The following is a 22,262-nucleotide window of genomic DNA, read 5'->3' on the forward strand; positions in this document are numbered from 1 at the left end:
AGCCACACTACCTCTTTGTTCTGTTTACGTTAACTGAGACAAAAGTCAGCCTGAGAGTATTTTGTCCCGTCTCACATGTACGAATACACCAAATCCTTCAGCTGTTGTATAAATCCATATGATTAGTATCTCAATTTATAATTTTAGAGGACTACATAATAGTGACAGATGGTATAGATTTAGGTTTTAGAGTCTGTGAGGACAGTCACACCGTGATTAACAGCGACAAAACAGAAATATCCATCAGTTCCTCGCGGTCAGCTCTTCTCCATTCCTGAGGAGATGCTTGTAAAAATAAAGTATTTTCAGCTAATCAGCTGGGAAAACTGAGAAACTGTGAAAAAGTTCTGGCACAACTTCATCATCTTCCACGGTGTATGGAGGAGGGAATAGTTTGGACTGGGAGAAATCACATTTTACACAAAGCGTAAAGGATGCAGGAGGTGTCACTGATGACCATTAGACACTCACAATAATCTAAAATCAACATGTTTTCATGGTTTGATGTTGGTGAATCAGTGCTTAGGGGACTGCAGGCTCGGCTCCTTTCTCGTAATCTGTTTACATAACGTTATATATCACCGTGCATTAGTGCTCATCTGCACATGAGAAACACAAGTAAGCACAGCGTCAATCATAATTTCTGATAACAACAGGCAGACTGGTCACCAGAACATACGTGGGAGGTGAATGAAACAACAGACACAACTGTGCAGTCTGTACAAACTGTTCAGTGAATACCTTCGTTGTGAAACACTTAATTCATCAGCTTTGTTTGGACTTTGTGGGACAAAATAATATGAACAAATTTTCTCAGTTACACTAGTCGTGTCCAGGTTTTGCAGCAGTGGAAGCACGGAGGCGTGAAGTAGCAGTATCTTTAATATACTAAATAAAGTCCTTAAATCAAAAGTTTACGGAAGGAAACATCTGACATTTTGAGAAATGCACTTGTTTGCTTTCTAGCTGAGAGTTTATGTTAGTTATAAAGTTAATACCTGCAGCCAGCTAACTTAGCTTAGCACAAAGACTGGAAACAGGGGGAAACAGCTAGCCCGGCTCTGTCCAAAGGTCACAAAATCCACCTAGGGTAGGTTAGTCTCTACTGTTTGTGTGGCAACTGGCCTAAATATGGCTGCTTTACATACTATTGGCTAGTTAATAACCATTTACTATATTTTATAGATTGATCCTATAGTTGGTATGTAAACATCCTAATCTGGAAAGCAAATGTAGTGGATTAAAAGATTGAATACAGCTACCTACAATAAGTACTAAAGTGCAGTATATGAGTAAATTTACTTACTTTCTGCAGATATTTTCTTGCCACCCAAACAAAATGACGTTGAATAAAATTGTTGTCTGTGTTGCTCCATCAGAACTACTGTCTACCGAATAAATGCTTCCCATCAGCTCAGCCTATGTCGAGCCATTAATGAAAAAACATGGCGTCTTGTCATTTGGGTGAACTCACCCTTTAATGCCTGTTGCTGATGGATGATGACATACACACGTGTAGCCAGTAGAGGAATTTTTCCTTGTTGTTTGCACAGATCATCCCCCAACACACGTCCCCTCTGTTTCAGCTGCAAATTAGACTGTGAAATCGACAACTCATGTGTTGCCATCTAGTTGCCATGACACCTGGTTATTAGGCCTTCTGATGGTCCTAGCTCGCCTTGTTCGTTCCATCTTCCCCCTCCTGCACATCAACATTGTTTCCAATATAAAAAGGCATGAAACACCACAGGGGGGTTGAGAGTGTGGGCTGATAACAGCGCGGCTCTCTTCAGCGGTGGTGACTTCCAGCTAACGTACAGCACAAGCAATAAATACACCATGTCAGATACAAGCACATCTGCCAGAGCTCCACAATCCAGGAAGAACAATGCGGGCAGGCAACACCATTAGCATCAGGAAAATAAGGATCCGTGACAACATACATGGTGCTGTTGTGTCTCTTAGTGACACAGTCAAGAAGAAAATGTTTCCTCTGAATGTGTAATTTCTCCCCTTTACATCTCTCCCTATTGATTTCCACAATCCCTCCGTGCTGCACAGTTTCAAAAGCCTCGTCACACACACACTTCAGCCTCTGTCTGGGCCATACCGAGACTTTAATGCTCCACTGATCAATGAGACGATTAAAGCAATTTACAGGCTCCTTTGTTTGGTCCGTGCATTGGCATCTCCTTCATCCTCAAAAGTGCTGAGCTGGAAGGCTGCTCCTCCTCTCCTCAGGATAACTGAACTCATGTCTCCTGGAGTTAAAGTGCACGGGGCAGACATGGCCTTTTTTTGTCATGGACTGCCATATCCCACACGGACACCCCAGGGACTGTGCTGCAGTCTGAGAGCGATGGGGGTGGGGGACGTGGTGGTGGCGTGACTCATACCCCCCGTCCCTCCCCACTTTCATCTTGACATTTGACATACTGATTTAGAGGATCTCAGCTGGAACAAACACAGCGTGTTGTGTCACAGCTGCAATGTCTGTGCCTCTGAGCCTGTGGCTTACAGAGCCGAGAACAGGTAACAATGAGTCAGCGCCTATTTAATTCATACACCTACACTGAGAGACTCAGGGGGTTGTTTTCAAGCAGATTTTGTTTTTCTTTTCCAGTCTGTTCCCCACTGAGATTTCAACATCTCACGATGCTGCCTGCCATTCCTTGAAAGTCATTCGTGGTGCAACTCTGCAAGGACTTGAGGGAACTGGAGTGCAGACTGATTTTAAAGACACCAGTCCAAGACACAAAGCTGCACAACAACTATTAGGCTGATTACTGCGTAGCATTCGGTAATCCATTCTCATTAAACCTCTGCCACTGGACAGCGACCATCTTAAACTGCATTTATGTTACCACAAACACAAATGATGCTGCTGAAGAGTGAGTGATGCCGGAGGGATTCTGGTTCCTAATGAACCCCACTGAGACCTCTCAAAATCGGCTCCTCCAGCCCTCTGCCCTGTCTCATCAGGGTGGATAAAGCACCTCCATAAGCAAGACCACACAGGCTCGCTCACAGCTGAAGGTGGATGTTGACAAGCGCCTCAGAGGAGATGCTGGCACACACTTCCCCGGATCTATTAACTGGTGATTCACCCAGCAGGCCACTTCAATTCTGCATCAGTGATTCAAAACAATCTCTGAAATTAGTTGGGAGGAAAAAACAAGGAGAAGGGAGGACTGATAAAATAGAGGAGCCGGTCTTTTTTAATCATCTCTTGAAGCCATTTCATCTTTAAATTCAATTTTTGGTTCCTTGCCCTCTCTGACATGAGGGATTAACTCCAAATCCATGTTTCCCAAAACTGAAGGATTTATTCAAAACTACATTGGACAGTAAACATACCTTTGACAGTATACTTCATTGTACTATTGTGTATTATGTTCTCCTATTTCTTGTACAATCTGTTTTATTTTACAATACTCTGCAATCATCTGTCATTCATCAAATTCTGTCACCTTACAAGGAATTTCTGCTCTAGTTAATTTCTCTAATAATACGTCTCAAATAAAAGATGATTCCATCATATTAAACATTAAGGCTTCTGTGATAATTCATGATGAATAATAATAGATTTGTTGTTAAAAGTGAACTAAATAGCAGGAAGTTCAGGCATGTCTGAGTGCGAGCAAACACAAGGTCGAGGCTGGCCTCTGTTAGTCCAGCCTCGACCTGACTGTTTGTCTTCTCAGAGGAATTCTATCATTTTGAAAAGACTGCCCCTATTCGAAGCTAAATGGGGACCTACCGCTGCACTAAAAAATTGAGTAAAGAGATAAAACAATGGTTATTTTTTTGGCATCTCCCATGAGCCTCCACCAAAGTAGAGCTTTCAAAGTCTCAGAGGAGGCGTAGTCACAGAATGCTTACAAAACAGTGGTTTTATCTTCGGTGCAAGCATTTGACAGGGCACTATCCATCGCCTGAGATGCCAGAAAAAAAGAGACTGATCTGTGTGAATGCCGTGCTGCCGTGCTGATCTTCTTTGTGTGGCCTGTCCTCTTCCAGGTGGTGGTGAGGTTGTATGGCTCAGGTCCCACTTGGCATCACCCGAAGTTGCTCAGCGTCCTCTTGGATCCACATTCTTCACGTACACTTTATAATCTACATGTATCAGAAATGTTGCTATCGTATTCTATACATACTGGGATTGTTTGGTCTGTTCTGTACATGCAACATCTATTGCATGTGTGACTGCAGCTCTTCTCAAAGTTTCTTCCATTTGTTTCCCTTGTTTAAGTTTTTTTTTGTGAGCATTTCCTTACCCCAATTGAAAGTCTATGGCTAGAGGATGTCATACACTGAACATATTGTAAAGCCCCCTGAGGCAAATTGTGATTTTGGGTTGTATAAATAGAACCTGATTTGACTTCAGTGAAAAACTACTGACATGTTCAGACCAGGCTGAGCTCTAAAGCCCATCTTTCTTGAGTCAGACATTCCTGGATGGACACAGAATTCAACTTGAAACCTCCAAAAAGACCATGTGCTGGGAAGAAGACAGTCCTGCCTGAGGCTCCTGCTGAAAGAGGAAGCTCTCCTTCTACTTTCAGTGTCAGAACCTCATTGAGCAGCATGGTGGTCCTGCATCTCTTAAGCCAAACGGTACCTCTCTGTTCTCCTTGGCTCGAAAGCTGAGAGAGCGAGATGAAGACCGGGGGCGACAAACGACGCCTGATGGAGGATAAACAGGACCTTCCTCTTGTTCCACCTTGTCCAAACCACACGCAGGCCTTTTGGCAGTCGGCAGGAGGCTGGACAATGTGCTAAACAGTTCTGTCTGATGATATCTGTGAGGGGAAGTTGGTACGGTTGATGAAAAAGAAAGGATCTGACAGCCAGCTCGGTGTGTCCTTTGCTTGGACCACTAAACATATCTGCAAAGTGAATCTCTTCTGGTCATGTGTGGCCTACAATTCAAACAGCGTCTGCCATCTGCCACAGCTGATAGCCAAAACAACTGAAGCTGCAGAAGCTCCTGTAGCTAGGTAACTCTGCCTGGGTAAGAGCTTTATTCACAGTGGTGAGCTGAACGAGCACGAAGACATTTGACAGTCTGTGATGATATATATAGTACTCGCTACTGTAGTGCCATGTTACAGAAGCTGAGGACGGCCATGCGCGCAGTTATTTCTTTAATGGCATTATTTGAGATCATGAGTTATTTATTTTGTTAGCTCAAGATAAAAAAGCTTGTTTCCTTGGGATAAAGGGTTCATTTGTCAAGTTGTCTCAAGATAATGAGATAATTGATCACGAGAAAATGACTCCAAAAGAGTCGTAAGGGTGGACCATGCACACACACAGTGTTAAAGAACTTCTTCCCTAAGGCTAATTATTGTAAGGGATAGGCTTACATACAGCGGTGACCTAAAAGCAGACGTGTTACTCACTAGCAGGCTAAAACCTAAATAATTCTTCACAGTTAGAAATGTGGTAGAATGGTTGAAGCACATTGATCAGTAATGGCTACTCCTTGATCTGACATTTTAAGTAATAAGAGGAAACAACATTTAGTTTTCTTGTGATAATGGGTTGATACGGGTTTGTTTCTTCACAAAGGGGCCTGAGTGCGTTGATGATGTGATTAAATTTACATTTTGTCTCACTTCATTCATCAGCCTGACATCATGTTCACGTTAGTCAGTTCCTCAGCAGCAAGTGAAGCATCAGTCCCGCCGATGTCTTTTTCAGTCGACATAGAAACCGAGTATGTAAATTGCCTTAAAACAACTTACTAGCTAGCGAGCCATTCTTAAGCTCTCATTGGTAAATTTTTTTCTCTAACTGGGGAAATGTGGAAACTGGAACAACGCCATATTTGGAGAACAAATGTAGGATGTGGGTAGCAATTGAGAAATATGAAATTCAGGCTCGACAAAGAGGAATTACACCATATCTGAGTTTTGCATTGATGGAGGCTTTTAGTGATGTAGGGAGACCCTCACTGTCAGTGTCTCAGCAGTCCTCAGGATGGATTGGACAGAGCTCTGTTCAGAGTGGTCCCACCAAACGGGAGGAAGCCACCTTCAGTCTTAATGATCAGGACTTTTTAGCAACATGCTGAACTCCCAAGCAGATGGAGCAGATCGGTGGGGATTAGCTGCCTCTGTGAGACCCAGGCAGGCAGCACAAGCATCAACAGAATTAAGTGGGCGCAACTTCCTCCTGGTCTGCAGCAGCAGTCATCTCAACATTGTGTTGCTTTTCAGCTGGTGAAGGAAGAAAGCCAACTGCTGTCAAGGTGTTTGTGGGATATTCTCATCATATAAAGCTTTTCAAACTGTTGTTGATGCACATATTTTTAGATAAAGTGGGACTTACACTCCCTGAGGACAGCATTATCTCTGATGTCAACGCCCATAAATCCACTTAGAAATCACAGATGACAAGATGCTCTTTATGACTCCAGAACTTGCTTGTGAATCATGAGGTTTTTAAGTTTCGTCGGTATCAAAGTATTTCAATGAAAGATGTCTGTGCATCCATGGATACACTACAAACAGGAGATACTGATAGCCAATTCGGCATACTTTTAATTTACCAATTTACAAAAACTTGGCTATAAAATGGGGTTTAAGTTGCAGCTCACAGCCAAAAAAATCAATTTACATACCCCAAAGCAACAAAATTATGGGAACTGTAGGTCCAGAACTATTTTTACCACTGTCACAAATTATTATTTGAAAGATAGTTAAGAATTAAGTCATAATTATTCCCTATTATCACAACTTTTTCACAGAATTAAGGCAGTACAAAGTAGAAGGAGGAATTATTATGTAGAATTAAAACTAGCAAAAGCAAATAAAAAAAAAGAAGCAATCTGGTTCCAAAACAAATCTGAGAGAGCAACATGACGACCCGCTCACTTGATCTCATCCAAACCCGGCAGCCTCAGTCGAGTGTTGAACGCACTTTTATTGTTTAGGTGTCAAATGTAACAGTGTCACCATTCAGAGAGGGAATAAAGAGTAAATGGTCACATAAAAAAATATAAAATCAACGATGAAAATGGTTACACGGGGAGAGTCTGGTTCCCGTGGCAACATACTGTAGATGTACAGTTGAGACAGTGTCCAGATCCAGACGTGTATGTGTTTGGTTTGCACATTTCCACAGCCTATATTAAACTCAAACAATAAGAGTCCTTTTTTTGTTTACTAGCCATGCATACAGTTGACAGTTCCACATGTGTTGAGTCAGTGTCTTCATAGGAGCTGGCACTTTCAATACAAAATATTTACACTACCATTAGTTATTCTTATTATCATCGCCTTCGTCGTTACTATTTGTTACTATGGATTTGAATACTCTGAGCACATAAAGAATGGGATCAGGATGAAACTCTTGAGCGCCCCATTTCATATTGATACCAGAGGAGGAAAAGAAAACGTAAAGTATGACAAATGTTGGCATCTTCACTTTAAATGTCACCCATTCCTGAAAAGAGTTTGGAGAGATCGTCTGTCGAGATATTCAAACACTGAGGAGATGAACTCTGCGTCCCATCTGGATGAAGCAGATAGTTATATTATTACTCGGCAATCTGCTGTCAAAGTCTCCCAGAGAGGAAAACGAAACATCACACGATATGTGAAACACTCTGCTATGTTTACTATTGTATCTCAAAGTGAGAAAATAGGAAAGAGATGACTGCACCAATGTTTCAAGAAAGACACTGACTTATCCACCGTTTTCCCTCCCTTCCTTTTTCACCCACTGAAAAAAATATAAGGAAACGGAGGTGCTTTCAGGTCACCTCTTTGGTTCAGCCCTGTGATGAGTAGAAAAACCAACCACTGCACAAAATAAGTTGGGAGATAATTGTACTGTAAATCAGATACTCGTTAATATTTAAAACAGCTGGATCCCAGAGATCTACGACTGGATTTGTGTGCAGTAGCTACTAAAGAATGCATCTTGGTGCTCTGTGTGAAACCTCTAATGCAAACAAAACCAGGAGAAAACTCTTTTTTTTCACTGATTTATAGGACTGTAGAGCGACCTAAAGACTAAAGATCCCGATCTGTGATTCGCTGCTGATGATTTCCCCCACAACTCAAAGGATTAAAAAAAAAACAAAAAACAAAAGAGAGTAACACAAAGCGAGGGCATGTTTCTTTTTGTCATTTCTCAATTTCTCTTGCGGCAGAATTCCTAGCATTCCTCGTTCAAAACGTATTCATGACTCACATGTCGTTATTAATAATCATGTCACTGCTGATTTTATGCTCCATAGAGTTAAAATCCATCGCGTTCAACCATGAATTTATCTTCCGTTTAATTGGCATGTGCATGTGTGTGTGTCTAAGTGTGTATCTCTCTGCTGCGAGTCGAAGGAGCTTCCTCTAAGTAGACTTTTTGCCTGGCCTGTTCCTGGAGGCCCCCGGGGCTATTGTATATTGCAAGAGGAGCAGCAGGGGTCATCCTTGTCTGGCTGGGCGGCGTAGTCCATCTGCCGAACGATCTCAGCGAACAGTTCGTCTACCATGGTTTTGCTCTTGGCCGAGGTCTCCATGAACGGGCAGCCCCACTCCTCGGCCAGGGCCTGACCTTCGCTGGACGATACCTCCCTCTCGCTTTCCAGGTCCACCTTGTTCCCCACCAGGATCACAGGAACCTTCTCGTACCTGAGGACAGACGCAGACCCACATCAGGCCGTCAGACACAGAGGCATGCATCAGAATAAGATACGCTCAACAGAAACTGACGCTGAGGAACCATATGGAAGCAGTCAGTGAACCTGGTATTAGTACATGCTTAATGCTTTAATTGCACCACTGAATAAACCTTTACTCTTTGCACATGAAAATCCTTTACGTGATGTAATTATTTTCATAACTTTCACTTCGTATAGCCGCCCATTTCTTTCAATGGCAACAATGGCTCAATTAGTCATTTTCTTCTCTGCTTCTCCCTGTTGAAAGGAGGCGGCAGCAATGGGCAAAAGTGTTCCTGAGCCCATGCAGTAATATCCTTTATCCAATCATGTGTTCACAAAGTGGTGAACCTCGCTCCATCCTCGCTTGTAAGCGACTGAGCCTTTCCAGGATGCCCCTTTCATACCCAATCATGATCCTAAAATATAAACATCAGACACACAACTGCAAGCGCTAACGTGCACACACATCTTGACACAAATGTGCTTTTACTGAGGTGTTAGAAATAAATAAATGGTGTTATCAAGTAGTTTCAAAGTTTTTGTGGAGCAAAATCCATTTTTAAATGTATTTTTAAGTTTTCAAGATCTAACGACTCGACCGAGATTATATGGAGTAATGATACGTGACAATAATACATTCTCATCCAGCCCCAGTGTCATTTTCATGATTTGCATTTTTACTGTAAGGCTGCGTCTACACTAATGCAAATAGAGATGAAAATGCTGAGAAAGTGTCAAACATTTTCCTGGACACAATTCATGGCAGATAGTTGACTTAAGTTTGACGTAAGTTCAAACTGTAATGACAAAACATCTTTTGGTTTTAAGGCAGCTGGCAGTCCTAACGGCGCATTACGGCCAAATTCTGGAACGTAGTTGAATAAATAAGTTTATTTAAGGGGAGGAGATTTTATCTACATGTATGTAGCATCTTTTATTAAAGTAAACTCCAGGTACCTCTCAGTCATCTGCACCTTCCTTTCACTCTGTCACACTTTTCATCAGTAAGTAAACTGCACTCTCATGTCTCTGTGTGACTGATTGCTTAAAAGCCGAGTTTCATTATAACTGAGTGACTCGTCAACGGAACATTGACTTTCCTTTCTGGTCCTGTTTTTAGTGACTGTGCTGTATAAAGGAGTGATCTGACTGACAGTCATAACTGCACGCTGTTAAACGCTTATTCCTAGACTTCAGCTTTGAAGCGTTTGACCGTCACTGTTTTCGTAAGTGCTGTCGTATATCAGAGACAGATAATTAAGTCCATGACAACCCTATACCGACGCGTCAAGTAAGTGCGGCCCATTATTGTCACTTTTGATGAAAAAACCAAAGTCATGGAACTTGCATGATTAAAAACTGATGAAAATGAAAAGTTACAGCCATGCTAGCTGCTCTGTGAGGCTCTACCTGGACACACCTGTGCTTTGATCTGAGCTTGACTCATCAGATGAAGATTCTGGGTATAAGCCCATTTCCTATTTCAGGCAGCCAATGGCAGGGCCCTCTGCTATCTGCATGATGCTATTTTCAAAATCCCCCTTGCTACAGGAAAAATCAACAATGAAATTGCTGAAAATAGCAAGTTACCCAAAGCCCAACCTGGTCGTTATGTCCACAATCCAGTGTTTTTTCCCCTATACCAGAATGATAACAGGTGTAGGTGTCCAGCGCTGACACAGCATGGTGGAGATAGGTCTGACTATGGGAGGCTACTTTGAAACTGGCAAACTCATTGTGGTGCTAAAAGTCAGAGGCTCACCAAAGTCATTCGGACATGAATGTCTGTACAAAACTCTCATCCTAACACTAGAAACGTGGATGAAAATAAAAGTTTAACAATGCTGGTAAGTATTTAGATTACTTCAAAGTACCCTGACACACACTCAAGAACTCATTTCTCATTCCCTCTCACCTCTATTTTCAGTCTCTATCACAGAAAACATTTTCAGATGTTTTTCAGGACGATCATGTGACTGACATTTGTTAGTTCTTTCTGAAAGGTCAGTTTCCCCCATCCACATGACAAAATAAGCCTGGCTTTCGCAAAATAGCTACTTTCAAAAGGCTCAGGACAAAGCCTGAGTTTACTGTGGGTGGAAGGCTAAAACAGAAAGAAAAAGATGTATTTTTACTCTAGTGTAGACATGGTTTTTGACTGTGGGAGGAAGCTTTTCACGTAGAAAACCAGAGCAGCACCTTCTTGCTGTGGGCCGCTAACCACTGACCCTCCACGCCACCCACCCTGCCTCATGTAAGCATTAAGTCTAAAGCCTGACCCAGTAGAGAACAGGAAATGGGTAGCACAGCTCTGACCCCTGAGGGTAGGAAGTGGCCATAATCCTTTGAGCTCTGAACTCCCTGTTATGTTGCTGGAGCACAACATGTCACTGTGGAACTGGACTACTTAGTGGACAGCCAGAAGAGACGGGCAGTTCAATTAAATAGGCTAAGGCACTATAATTATCAAAAGGAACGGCTCTGACGCAGTTTCACCAATATAATCACTACACAAGTTTTGATTTCGGGAAACACGGCGGGCCTCTGAGGCAGTTTGTACACATCAGAGGAGATAACAAAGATCAAAAACATCAGAAAGATAGCAGATCCTGCATATTCACATCCAAGAAATAGCAACAGGTTATTTCTTTCATCCTTATCTGTATGTGGCAGAGATCGCTTTCTATCGGTTTGACCCATCATTCGAACAGAGTCTAAATGTCTCTGTTCGCAACACCGAGCGGCATCGTCACATCTGAACAGAGTCATGCACCCCAACACCCATCAACGTCATTAGGATTTTCAAATGCTGCCCTCGCTCCATGAAATATACATGCTTGTAAATTATTAATATGGAAAAAATCCTCCTCATCCTTGATTTCTATGGTAACAGGTATACAAGGCAATAGCTAATGCTGGAGAGATGGGGAGAGTGCCGAAGCAGCAACTGTGATACTTTTCCAAGTCAAGCATCTCTCAGAGGCCATGGGGCTGCAGGTTTCAGCGTTAAATAAGCTTAAACTTGCAAAGAATAGGGTGCTGACTTTGATCTACTCATGAATGCATTACCAGAGTGAACTTTAATCTCAACTGTCCTGTCCTGTTCCCAGGATCGGTTCGCCAGTCGAGAGGAACTACCAGGATTTAAGAGACGATCTTAGAGGTTGGTCGCTGTGCAACCAAGAGTGTGATACGTTTCTGCGAGCTCTGAGGCGTCCTGAATGACAAATGACAGCTTATGCACCTCAGTCAGAGTATAGCGCTCAGGTCCCATTCACTGCATTTCTGGTGTCAATATAAACAGAAAGTCTGCATGTTGCTGGACCACATCTCCCTGGTGGTAGGCAGTTTTTGCCTCAAACTGTAAATTCCCTTTCTCACCTTCACTGTCTCTGTATCTCTTTTCTGCCTCAGGTTGTAGTTTTGCCTCAAATCTCTTATAAAATTGTCCAGGAGGATTTTGGAAAGCCAACTATTCACTGATCAACCGTATCCTTAAAGCCACTGACCGGTGACATGAATAACATTGATCATCTTGTTACAATACAATGTTCTGTTTGGAAACCTTGGGTCCTCGTATTCATGTGGACTTTGAGATGTACCACCCACCAAAACACTGTTGCAGACCAAGCACACCCCCACATGGCAACAGCATCCCTGACAGCAGGATAATGCGGCCTGCCACATCATGATACTGCTCAGGGACATAACACAGAGAGCCCAAGGTGTTGACCCGACCTGCAAACTCCCCACATCCCAATCCAATCGAGCAACTGCGGGACGCGACTGACCAAGGCGATCCACAGAGGCCCCTCCTCCCAACTCAGGACCCAAAGGATCTGCTTCCAACATCCTGATGCCAAACACCACAGGACGCCCCCCCAAGGTCCCATATCAATGGCGACATGAGGGGGATCTGCACAATATTAGGCAGGTGGTTTTAATGTTGTGGCTGATTGTTTCATTTCAGCTCTCGCTTTGCTGCTTTAAATGTTTCTTGCTCCAGAAAAAAACAAAACAACAACAAAAAAAACACTGTTGTGTATGGATTCAAGATCCCTAAATAAGAAGTAGTTCAAATGCAAATGATGATTATTAGCAGGAATATATCAGAAATGCAGCAATCTATCAGTTCTGCACTGGATCAATCGAAAACGGTTTTGTCTATAGAATGTCAGCAAATAGCACAAAACTGTGGATCACGCATCAGTGAAGTGTCTCGTTTTGTTCAAAATAACAGTCTGAAATCCAATGATGCTCAGATAATTATGAGAGAAGACTAAGATGACTAGAAAATGCTGACTTTTGAGAAGCTGGATCCAGTAAATTTCTGCCATTTTTGCTTAAAAATTACATAAATGATGAAGCCATTATCAAGATAGTTGCCAATTAATTCTCTATTAACAAATCAATTATTCACTTAATCTTAATCTAATTGCAATTAGCATGGATGTCCCAAACAGCAGGAGGAATCCAAGTAAAGTCAGTCCAGTAAGGTCACATCAACCACACGAGTGTGCTGTGCTTTTAACCATAATGGAGGATTTAACAGCCATATGCAAGTTATGTAGCTCATTTGGGCCTCATCACCACAGAAGTGCAGTACAAAGACATGTGGTACCAAAGGAGAGGGTCTATATATAGTCATAATAACAGAGGAGGAAACCGGCAGTCCCAGGAGGTGTGAGATGGTGGCTGCCACGGATACCGAGGCTCCCAGGACCTCAGTATAAAGGGTGTTGGCCACGCTATGTCTGGACCCAACCGGGGCTGACGCAAGGAGGCAAGGCTTGTCCGTAACACAGAACACATACAGAGCGGTTCACATGGTTAAGACACGAGCCTGAAAAGACAAATGAATGAGTCTGCTTGTGTTTGTGCTGTGACACAAACAGCACAAACAACATGTCATGCTTTAGCCTTCAGCTCGTGAGCTTGACGGCGCCTGCACTGGAGCACTCTGACGGCAAACACCCATCTGAGCTCGCCCAGACACACCTTATCTATAATGCATGATGCATCAGCTCACATAGGCCTTTGCTGACGGACAGTAGAGCCCAGCGGCCCGAGAGCCTCTGGATTTGACTCTGGCCAACACTGTCAGGATGATGGAGGGAAGCGGCTGCGTGCAGGGCCTCCTCCCAACGGCCCTTTTTGAGGAAGGTCTTGAGCAGAGTCAGTGGAGAGAAATCATCTGAGTCAGAGAGCAGCAATAAGCGCCTCTCTTCTGGCACAGCGTCAGGGCAAAGAAAAGATTTAATCAGCAATAGATATCTGGAGAGTCTTTGGTAAACACTCTATGAGAGCACATGAAGACTTTCTGCTGTTCAAAAGAATGAAAGATTAAAAAAGACAATATCGGGGGATAGTACTTAAAGTCTCTTTTGGAGTCTCTCAAGGTTGTGAAAACCAATTCTCTGCTTCCTCTTTCCTTCAGAATCTGATGCTATTTGCAGATGATGGACACTGGCCAAGACATGTCAAAATAGGAAAGGTAAACGAGTATTGTACTCATCATCCTTGGATCTGATGTGTATTACAGCAATAATACTGCACACTCTTAGCTCCCTGCGGTAATTATGCCATTTGAGATAAATTCCTCCTTTTACTGTGCGAAGTACAAGACCTAAAAATCTGAAATGCAAAGTGCCAATATATCAGACATTTGTTCAGACTGATTTTTTATGAAAGGCAAGGAATAAGCTTTGAAAAATTCAGAGAACCATTCATAAAATTTATCACCACAAAATATGGTCCAAGTGACACAGTCACCTTCTCCGCTGATGTCTGAAAATGATATATTACACTGAGGATATTGTTTCAGGGTTGACACTGGACTTACCAGCTTAACATCACAAGAATCTCTACATGGAGCTTTAGAAAACACATAAGACTAATATACAGTGCAGTGATTCAGTTTGTTCTTAAAGCTTGACGATGGACAACTTATTTTAGCTTGTACAATAGCTCTTTTCCATAAACATGCTGGCTTGGCTTTACTCGGTTTGACTCAGTCTGGCACATCAGGGATTTGCATCTCCATTACAACAGGGCTGCCCGCTGTGGCTCTGATGACGTGCTTCTCTTGAGTCGAAGACATTTAGTGCTGTTTACTACTGCTCTGTGCAACAGTTGTTGGTAGCCAGCTACTTATCATCATGGATTTTGTTGGGCATCTGCCACTTATTGATTGAAAGACAAAGAGGAGGTGATTGAAACTGATGAAGAACCTGCTATGTCTGGCATTAGCAGCAGACGCTATTTAAACATGTCGCAATGATGATGAAGTTCATCTGACGTTACCTCAACCTGCTTGGAATCAGTTGGGCACATTTTGACCTGGCTTTAAGAGGACAGCTCGGCATGACTCGACGGCATGGTGAGACTCGGCACAGCCAGAGGTACCATGGGAAAAGCCCTACAGGCGAATCTGCAAACTTTGGATTTGGACATGAAAAAACTGAAGCGCTTATTAGCTGACTGACATTAATTCGCTGTCTGATTTGGTTAACGAGAAAAAAGCTCTAAAGCACTGAAACGCAGACAGCTTGTTGTCTGGCTGTGTCATAATTGCTTTTTGTTTTCCTCTCTGTGATTAACCATGAACAACAGCTTAACAGCTTAAAAGTCCCCCTCAGTTTGTTATGGGCTTCTATAAGAACAATTCAGTGGAATTTTGCCACTAACTAGCAAACACTATCTGAGTGCAGCGCACCGTTTGACATCATCCTCGCTCTTTGTAAGTAACTTCTGTGGTTCAGAATTTAACTTTATGAGATAAATGTTCAGTTTGTAGCATCGCTGAGAGAAGTACAATGTGATGAACTGAACAGAATATATACTATGAGTCACATGATGTTTAAAGACACACTTTAGCTTGGTTTAAATATCATGAGCCTGTCGAAACATAAAACATTATAGAGAGTGGAAGATCCAGAGTTTTTGACCCCTCCTGGGGCCTTAAAGTCAGGATATGCAGGTTGCTGCTATATGCCATTCTTTTTTAAGTGTCTCTTCATGAAAAAGCACTAATAAATTGTCTCTGCATATCAATGTAAAGCACAACTGCTTATCACTTCAGGAACCTTATGGCTTACGGGGGGTTTGCGTTCTCCATGGTGGGTGGTGGTAACAAATGATAGGATGGCGGCTTGATCTGGAATACACTATATAATATAATGCATACAGTCAGCGTGCTGGAGACGCTGTCAGCCTAGCTGCTCATCTCCTGCTGAGCACCAGCTGCCTGTGAGGCGCGTTGTAGCCTCCGTTGCTGCAAAGAGCAAGAGAGATGTAAACATTCATCATCCTGAGGGGGACATCAACGTCTGGCGTCCATCCAATAGCTGTCAAGACAGTTCACTTAAAACCACAAAGCCTCATGGTGGCGCTACAGGAAAAGTCATCAGGATATACTCACACTTATCATGAATGTCCATCTTTTCCTTTACATGTTGAGTTATTTCACAGGATAAGTGAAAGCTTTGACCTGCGCTGGTGCAAGAGAAAAGGTCAGGGGAGCACCAAAGGCATTGGCATTCGTCCTCAGAGCACTCAGGGTACAGAATCATGGCACGATCCTTCCAACAGTTGTTGAGATATTTTAGTCTGGACCAAAGTGGTGGACCAACTGACCGACGTTGCCAAACCCTGAAGCCATGTGGCAAGAACGGCAGGAAACAACTTGTTAGTGTTTGAAAATTTCCACAAGTTGGGTACACTACAAACAACCACTGCGTGAGGGCAACCGTTAGGCAACCGTCACCGAACTTTAGCTCAGTTCTTTTGCCCAGTTTTCACAACAGACAAAGATGAAAGAGGATCTTTCTGGGAGAACTGGGAGGCTGCTGCTCCTCCATTTATTGATCCTTTCAACCAGTTGGCACAAGCCTTGGAAAGATATCTCCACAGTTTGTAAGCCCTGCTGAAAGGAGTAAGTACACATGCAGCGTGTATCAGAAAGATGTAGACTAATGATATCAACAGCACCAGCAACTACAACACTATTAGAGTCTCTCAGGGCTAACAGCAGTTTATTATGGCGCCCTATTTCTTCTTCACTATCCTCTGACCATGTAACTGCTATTTAAATGCTCTGTTAAGTCACCATTCACAATGTATCCCTGGTGTGTAGTTAACTGCAGCTGAAGTGAGGAGTGATGAGGTCCCCAGCGGACACAGGCAGGCCAGGGTGTAATCATGTGCACCCGTGGCCCCTGTGCTAAAGCCTGTCTGCGCCGCTAACAGCAGGCACTGATAGATGTTGACAGGGTTCAGATGAGAGCGGCGCACAGCAGCGCCTCTGACCTGAGCCAACGCTGATACGGCCGTGACGGGTCACAAGTGTTTTGGCAGCGTGGAGGGACAAACAGGAAAGAGAAGCAGTGACAGTGTAATGAACATGAAGAGTCCGGCTGCTGAGGTGCACATGACAAAAGTACGTTTTCCTAAATATAATCGATGGATGTTCCCAGAGGCCAAGGTGGCGTCTTCAAATGTCTTGTTTTGTCCGACCAAAAGTCCAAAACCTAAAGATATTCAGTTTACTGTCATTTATGACAGAGAGAAGCAGCAATTTAAGAAACTGGCTCCTGAAAAACAGCAGCACTTTTTTCACTTTTAGCCTGATAAATGACTGACACAGTTAAGTGATTATCAAAACAGTTGCAGATTGCTTTTCTGCTCATCAGCCAATCGATTGATCGGCTCTAGAACATTCCACCTCGCTGATGTTAGCATGACTTTCTTTCATCAGTCTGTGATGCCGTGAACAGTGAGCCTGTTTGATTCCTTTGTTCTTTTTGATGTCTCATTCTGTCTTGTCTTCTACTGCAGTTCCTACATTTCCCACAATGCCCTTCATCCAGCTCCACAGAACATGTCTGAACTTGTTGCATTTTCAGCTGCAGGTGTTTATAGAGTATTACCAGCAGGTCTTGTCTCTGTCAGGCGGGAACGCAAGCTACTCGACCGCTGTCTTGATTCTGCATTATGAGCTACTGTCCGTACAAAAGCTGCTATGTTTTCTGCTCTGGTCTCATCATGCTGTTGAAAACTGGAGCAAAGTGGCAGACGCAGATTTAAGTTCGGACATTTAGTTGGTTATCTGATGCTGAGGTGAAGACACAAGAAACAACACTACAAAGGACTCAGAATCTAATATGAATCTAATATTAGGCATCATTCAATATGTTAATGCTCCTTTCATACCCAATCATGATACTATCAGCTGTTAGCAATGAACCTGTTTACCTGTGGAATGTTCCAAACAGGTCAAGCATTAAATATATTGTTTTCATTGTTTTCCAGTTGAGTATATGTCAAAACAGATGAGCAAATGATCAAATTCTGCATAATTTAAGTTTACACAGCATCCCAACTTTTTAAGGTAAGTACTTTCCATGCATCACTTTATATAAACCATTCTTTCATTGAGTTTACAGTAAATGTGCTATGCTGTGATGAAACAATCTATATGGGGATATTAGATTTTGGTCATATCACACAGCCCTACGAGGGATACCCCAGACCGACATACAGTATGTTTAACTGTGTGTCACAATAGGTTTACCTTTAACTTGCTGAATATAACCACAAGATAATTTGTGGTTTATTTGTTGCCTTTCTTGACTTCAGCATCAAGAGAACCCTGACTGACGCTCATGGCTCTGGGCTGTCAAACCTGCTGAGAAAAACATACAGTATGTGGCTCCTGTATTGATTTTTGAGGTACAGCAGCTTGGTTGTGCCCAACTTCAAGTCACTTTTGTTTTCATATCCCTATGGTATCGTATCAGCTGAAAAAAAAAAAAAAAAAAAAAAAAAGAGTGTGGACAGTCTTTGTTTTGCTGTAGAAGTATGTGTGGAGTTTACAGTTTTATAGACAGTATACTCACAAGCTCTCAGGAGAAAAAAACTCATACAACTGCTGTTAAGAGAAGCCAGAAACACCAGAAAAGTTGTGTGTGTAGGTTTGAAAAGGCTGCACACAAACAGCTTCAGTTTGTTTAGACCTTGTGTATAACAGCCAGCCAACTAAAGCAAACCTTTTCTGATCTTCAGCATAATCTTCCAATGAAATGTTTTTATCTCAGTAGCGACTAAGATCAGCTGTGTTGATGTTAGAAGGATGATGCTGACGTCTCTCAACCTCAATTCTTTGATTCATCTCGTCTTTAGAATTATTTACTACAAAAAAGTAAAGAGAAACTATCGGAATAACCAAAGAAAATACGCAGACTTCCACTGAGAACAGGGTCTGTTAACGGAGAGCTGCGTGCAGGATGTGGGTCACAGCTTCGTAAGCGAATTAAAGACATTTTCAGCTCTGCTGTTTCAAACACAATCTAAAGTTTGTGCTGTCGGAGTCCACACAGAACTCTCAAATTAACTATTGTGTAGGTGTTGCATGTGAAGTGCGATGTTTTTGCGACAGAAAATAATTTCAGCTGTGACAGTAGAGAACAGCACCAGACCTGAGTGTGAAATCACACAACGGCCTGGCTGCATCTGCTGTGAGCACACATGTATACATGTACATGTAAACACACACACACACACACACACACTTTCCCCATCCTCAACTCATATGGGGGAAACATGTTGACCTCATTCTTTCACGCGGAGCCGCAGATTTATAGGATTGTTTAGAAGGTGCATTTGAAAAAGCCTGAATCCAATTAGGCGACAAAGACCGAAGGCAACTAAGAAAAATAAACATCTTTAAGCTGATTACATTTCATTTTTAGTTTACATAATGAAACAGGCAATACTGTCACAACAGAGACAGATGACTGCGTCGTCCTTATGCTGAGCATTGTCGAAAGTAATTAGCTGTATCAGTAAACAGTGGGAGCTGGAAGCCGAACTGCTTTAAAGACGCTTCTCACTGGAACAGCCTCCTCTCTCTGGAGCCTCCTGGACTCCCTGCATTGACTGTAACGCATCCACTGACATCTACAGTGACTGATGAACCCACACGGGCACAGCACGGCGCACGCTGCCTGCACACTGACATGGAAAACGAGCTAACAATGTAGGCAGCGATCACCAGCAGCATCTACCCCACAGCCTGTTTGGGCCTGGACTGGGTTCTGTGACATGGTGCTGTGTCACCAGGTGAGCGGACAGTACCATGCGTCTCTGGCTGAGAGCTGAGAAGCACCAATAACATGACAGCGCACCCGCACAGCCTCAGCTAACCTCTTCCACGTATCAATTCAGCAGCTCACTCCAGCGACCTCATATCTGGATCATCGGTGTTACAGCGCTCAAGACATCAGACGATTTCATGCTTTCAATTGTGTCCCTCTTCCTAAAGAGCTTGTGCGGCTTGTTAATTAAAAACATGGCCTCCCCTCCGCAGGAGCCGGGGCTCAGCCTGCTTTCCCCAACCTACACTATTTAGAGCTGTGCTTCCTCGAAGCCCTCTGCAGAGCCTGTGTTGCACTGAATCCTGGGTATGCCCGGCTGGGGGTTTCACAGGGGGGTTGCAGCGTCTGGCACAGCAGACCGTCAGCGCTACAGAGCAGCAGCTTGGCAGATCACAGACTCTCTACTGGAGGATGTTATGACTGGAAGACAGACTGGTCTTCACGGTGCTGATGGACAGGATGGATGAGCACTGTTGTCCCTTTAGTTGCTGTCTTTCCTAAGATGTAAGTGTCTAGAGTGAAACATTAGAAAGTCTGCAGGAACACTGGAGAGGTGAGGCTACTCTGAGATCACAACTGATTACTTTTAGAGATGCTGGGACTGCAGTGCCTACCTACAAGCGCTGTGGAGACTGAGACTGAGACCTGCTACACCAAAATAGAACAGGCATGGTGTGCTGTCCTGTAGTGAGCCCTGAAGATGCTCAACATCTCCAGTCAGGCACAGTTCTCAGACCAGGCCGAGGCCCATCCTGAAACTACAGGGCCTGATCGGCCAGCCTTTACATGTGAGGAACAATCTCCAGTATTCACACTAAACAGTCTGGACATGACTCTGCTCCTGCGCATCATTTCACCAACCTTTTCACTCTTATGATCTGATCCCTCATCGGCTTTATGTCCTGGAAGCTTTGCTGGTTGACAAGGCTGTAGACCAGTATGAATCCTTGACCGTTCTTGATGTAAAGGTCCCGCATGGAGGCGAACTGCTCGGTACCAGCGGTGTCAAGGATCTCCAGCACCGACGGCGAGGAGTCCACCTCGATCTCCTTGCGGTAAAAATCCTCTATAGTGGGGTCGTACTTCTCAATGAACGTCCCGGTGACAAACTGCACAGTGAGGGCGGATTTCCCGACCCCACCGCTGCCCAGGACCACCACTTTATACTCGCGCATCGTGGATTAAATCAAGTCGTAAGGTCTCAATCTCCGCGCGTCATTGAAATGAACTCGAAACGTTCCCGCACGAATCACATTCACCATTCGTGTCCCATTTTGAACGGGTTGTCAATAACACAGTCTTGCTCGCCGCTGCTCAGCTATGGCAGAGCACAAAGACTCGGTGCCCCAAGATGGATTTCATTGTAGAAATTCCCCCATGCAGGCCACACACTGACAGCTATACGTGCGTCCGAGGACTGCGATTGTCCAAAACGCGCACAGGGAGGAAGAAAATATCGGCCGATGATGTGGACCGTGCGGGTTTTCATCTGCTTAGCTCAGCCCTGTGCATCATAAAAAAACAAACTTGCTCCATCGAGGACACTGGAAAAACGCTGGCTTAGCCTCTAGACTGGACTGCAGGCGCAATTTGTCAAGCAGGGGTCCGCCTCAGGGAAAGAGCAGCAGCTGGACGCGTTTCGACACTTCGCTGAACAACTTGCGTCTCTTTGTTTCTTTTTCACCATCTCTGGCACGGCTCCGTCTCTGCCTCGCTCTCCGGTGCAATCCCAGCCGCCATACTCTCGGGTGGAGACCCACGGCCGCCGCGTAACCAGCTGGTCCCCACTCGGCTTCCGTACCGAGGCAGAAAAAAAGAGAAACGGCTCTAAAAAACGGATCCTCCCTCCTCAGACGGATGTGCGAGCGGACCAACTGCCTCCCCCGCTGCCTGTAAACCTCACTCGTGCCTGAATGAGAGCCGCACGGAGGGAGCCAATCAAATTCGGCGGCTCCGTTTCCGTTCATGTGTTAAAATTCCCATCATTCGGTTGCCCCTGTGACATCAAAAGAGAGCTCGTCCAATCACAGGAGCAGCTCGGGGATGTGTATCCAAGAGGAGGAAAATGCACCGGATGCTGTTGCTATGGTAACGCTGCATTTTGTTACTGCTGTCCAGATTTGAGAGTGTTTTTTTTTTTTGTTTGTTTTTTCAACAAAACTGCTAAGTGTATTAAGTCTGGAGATACAAAATGATTTATTGATCTCCAAAAGCGCAGGCTGCATCAATTCATCATTATTTTGGATCAAATGTCTAACAGAATCCATAAAACATGCTAATCCTTGATGTCAGGGTCTCAGAAAGACATTAAAATGATGCTAAATAAATGTACAGTACAAAATCAAACACCAGAGCCCACAGCGTGGCATTTACTCGACATTTATTTATTTGCAATATTAGATTTCACACAATTTTGAATTTACAGGAACTATCAA

At 43.6% G+C, this 22,262-nt stretch overlaps 1 protein-coding gene across 1 annotated transcript; it reads right to left on the bottom strand.

Moving 5' to 3' along the window:
* Positions 1 to 6,910: 6,910 nt before the first annotated feature.
* rap2aa (RAP2A, member of RAS oncogene family a) lies at positions 6,911 to 21,719 on the bottom strand. The gene is made up of 2 exons (XM_076747000.1): positions 20,689 to 21,719; positions 6,911 to 8,642 (listed from the first exon to the last, which is right to left on the bottom strand). The coding sequence occupies exons 1-2, from the start codon at positions 21,000 to 21,002 to the stop codon at positions 8,405 to 8,407; spliced, it is 552 nt and encodes a 183-aa protein (XP_076603115.1). The 5' UTR covers positions 21,003 to 21,719; the 3' UTR covers positions 6,911 to 8,404.
* Positions 21,720 to 22,262: the final 543 nt, after the last annotated feature.

Source organism: Chaetodon auriga, chromosome 13, assembly GCF_051107435.1.
Source record: "Chaetodon auriga isolate fChaAug3 chromosome 13, fChaAug3.hap1, whole genome shotgun sequence".
Classification (NCBI taxonomy): domain Eukaryota; kingdom Metazoa; phylum Chordata; class Actinopteri; order Chaetodontiformes; family Chaetodontidae; genus Chaetodon; species Chaetodon auriga.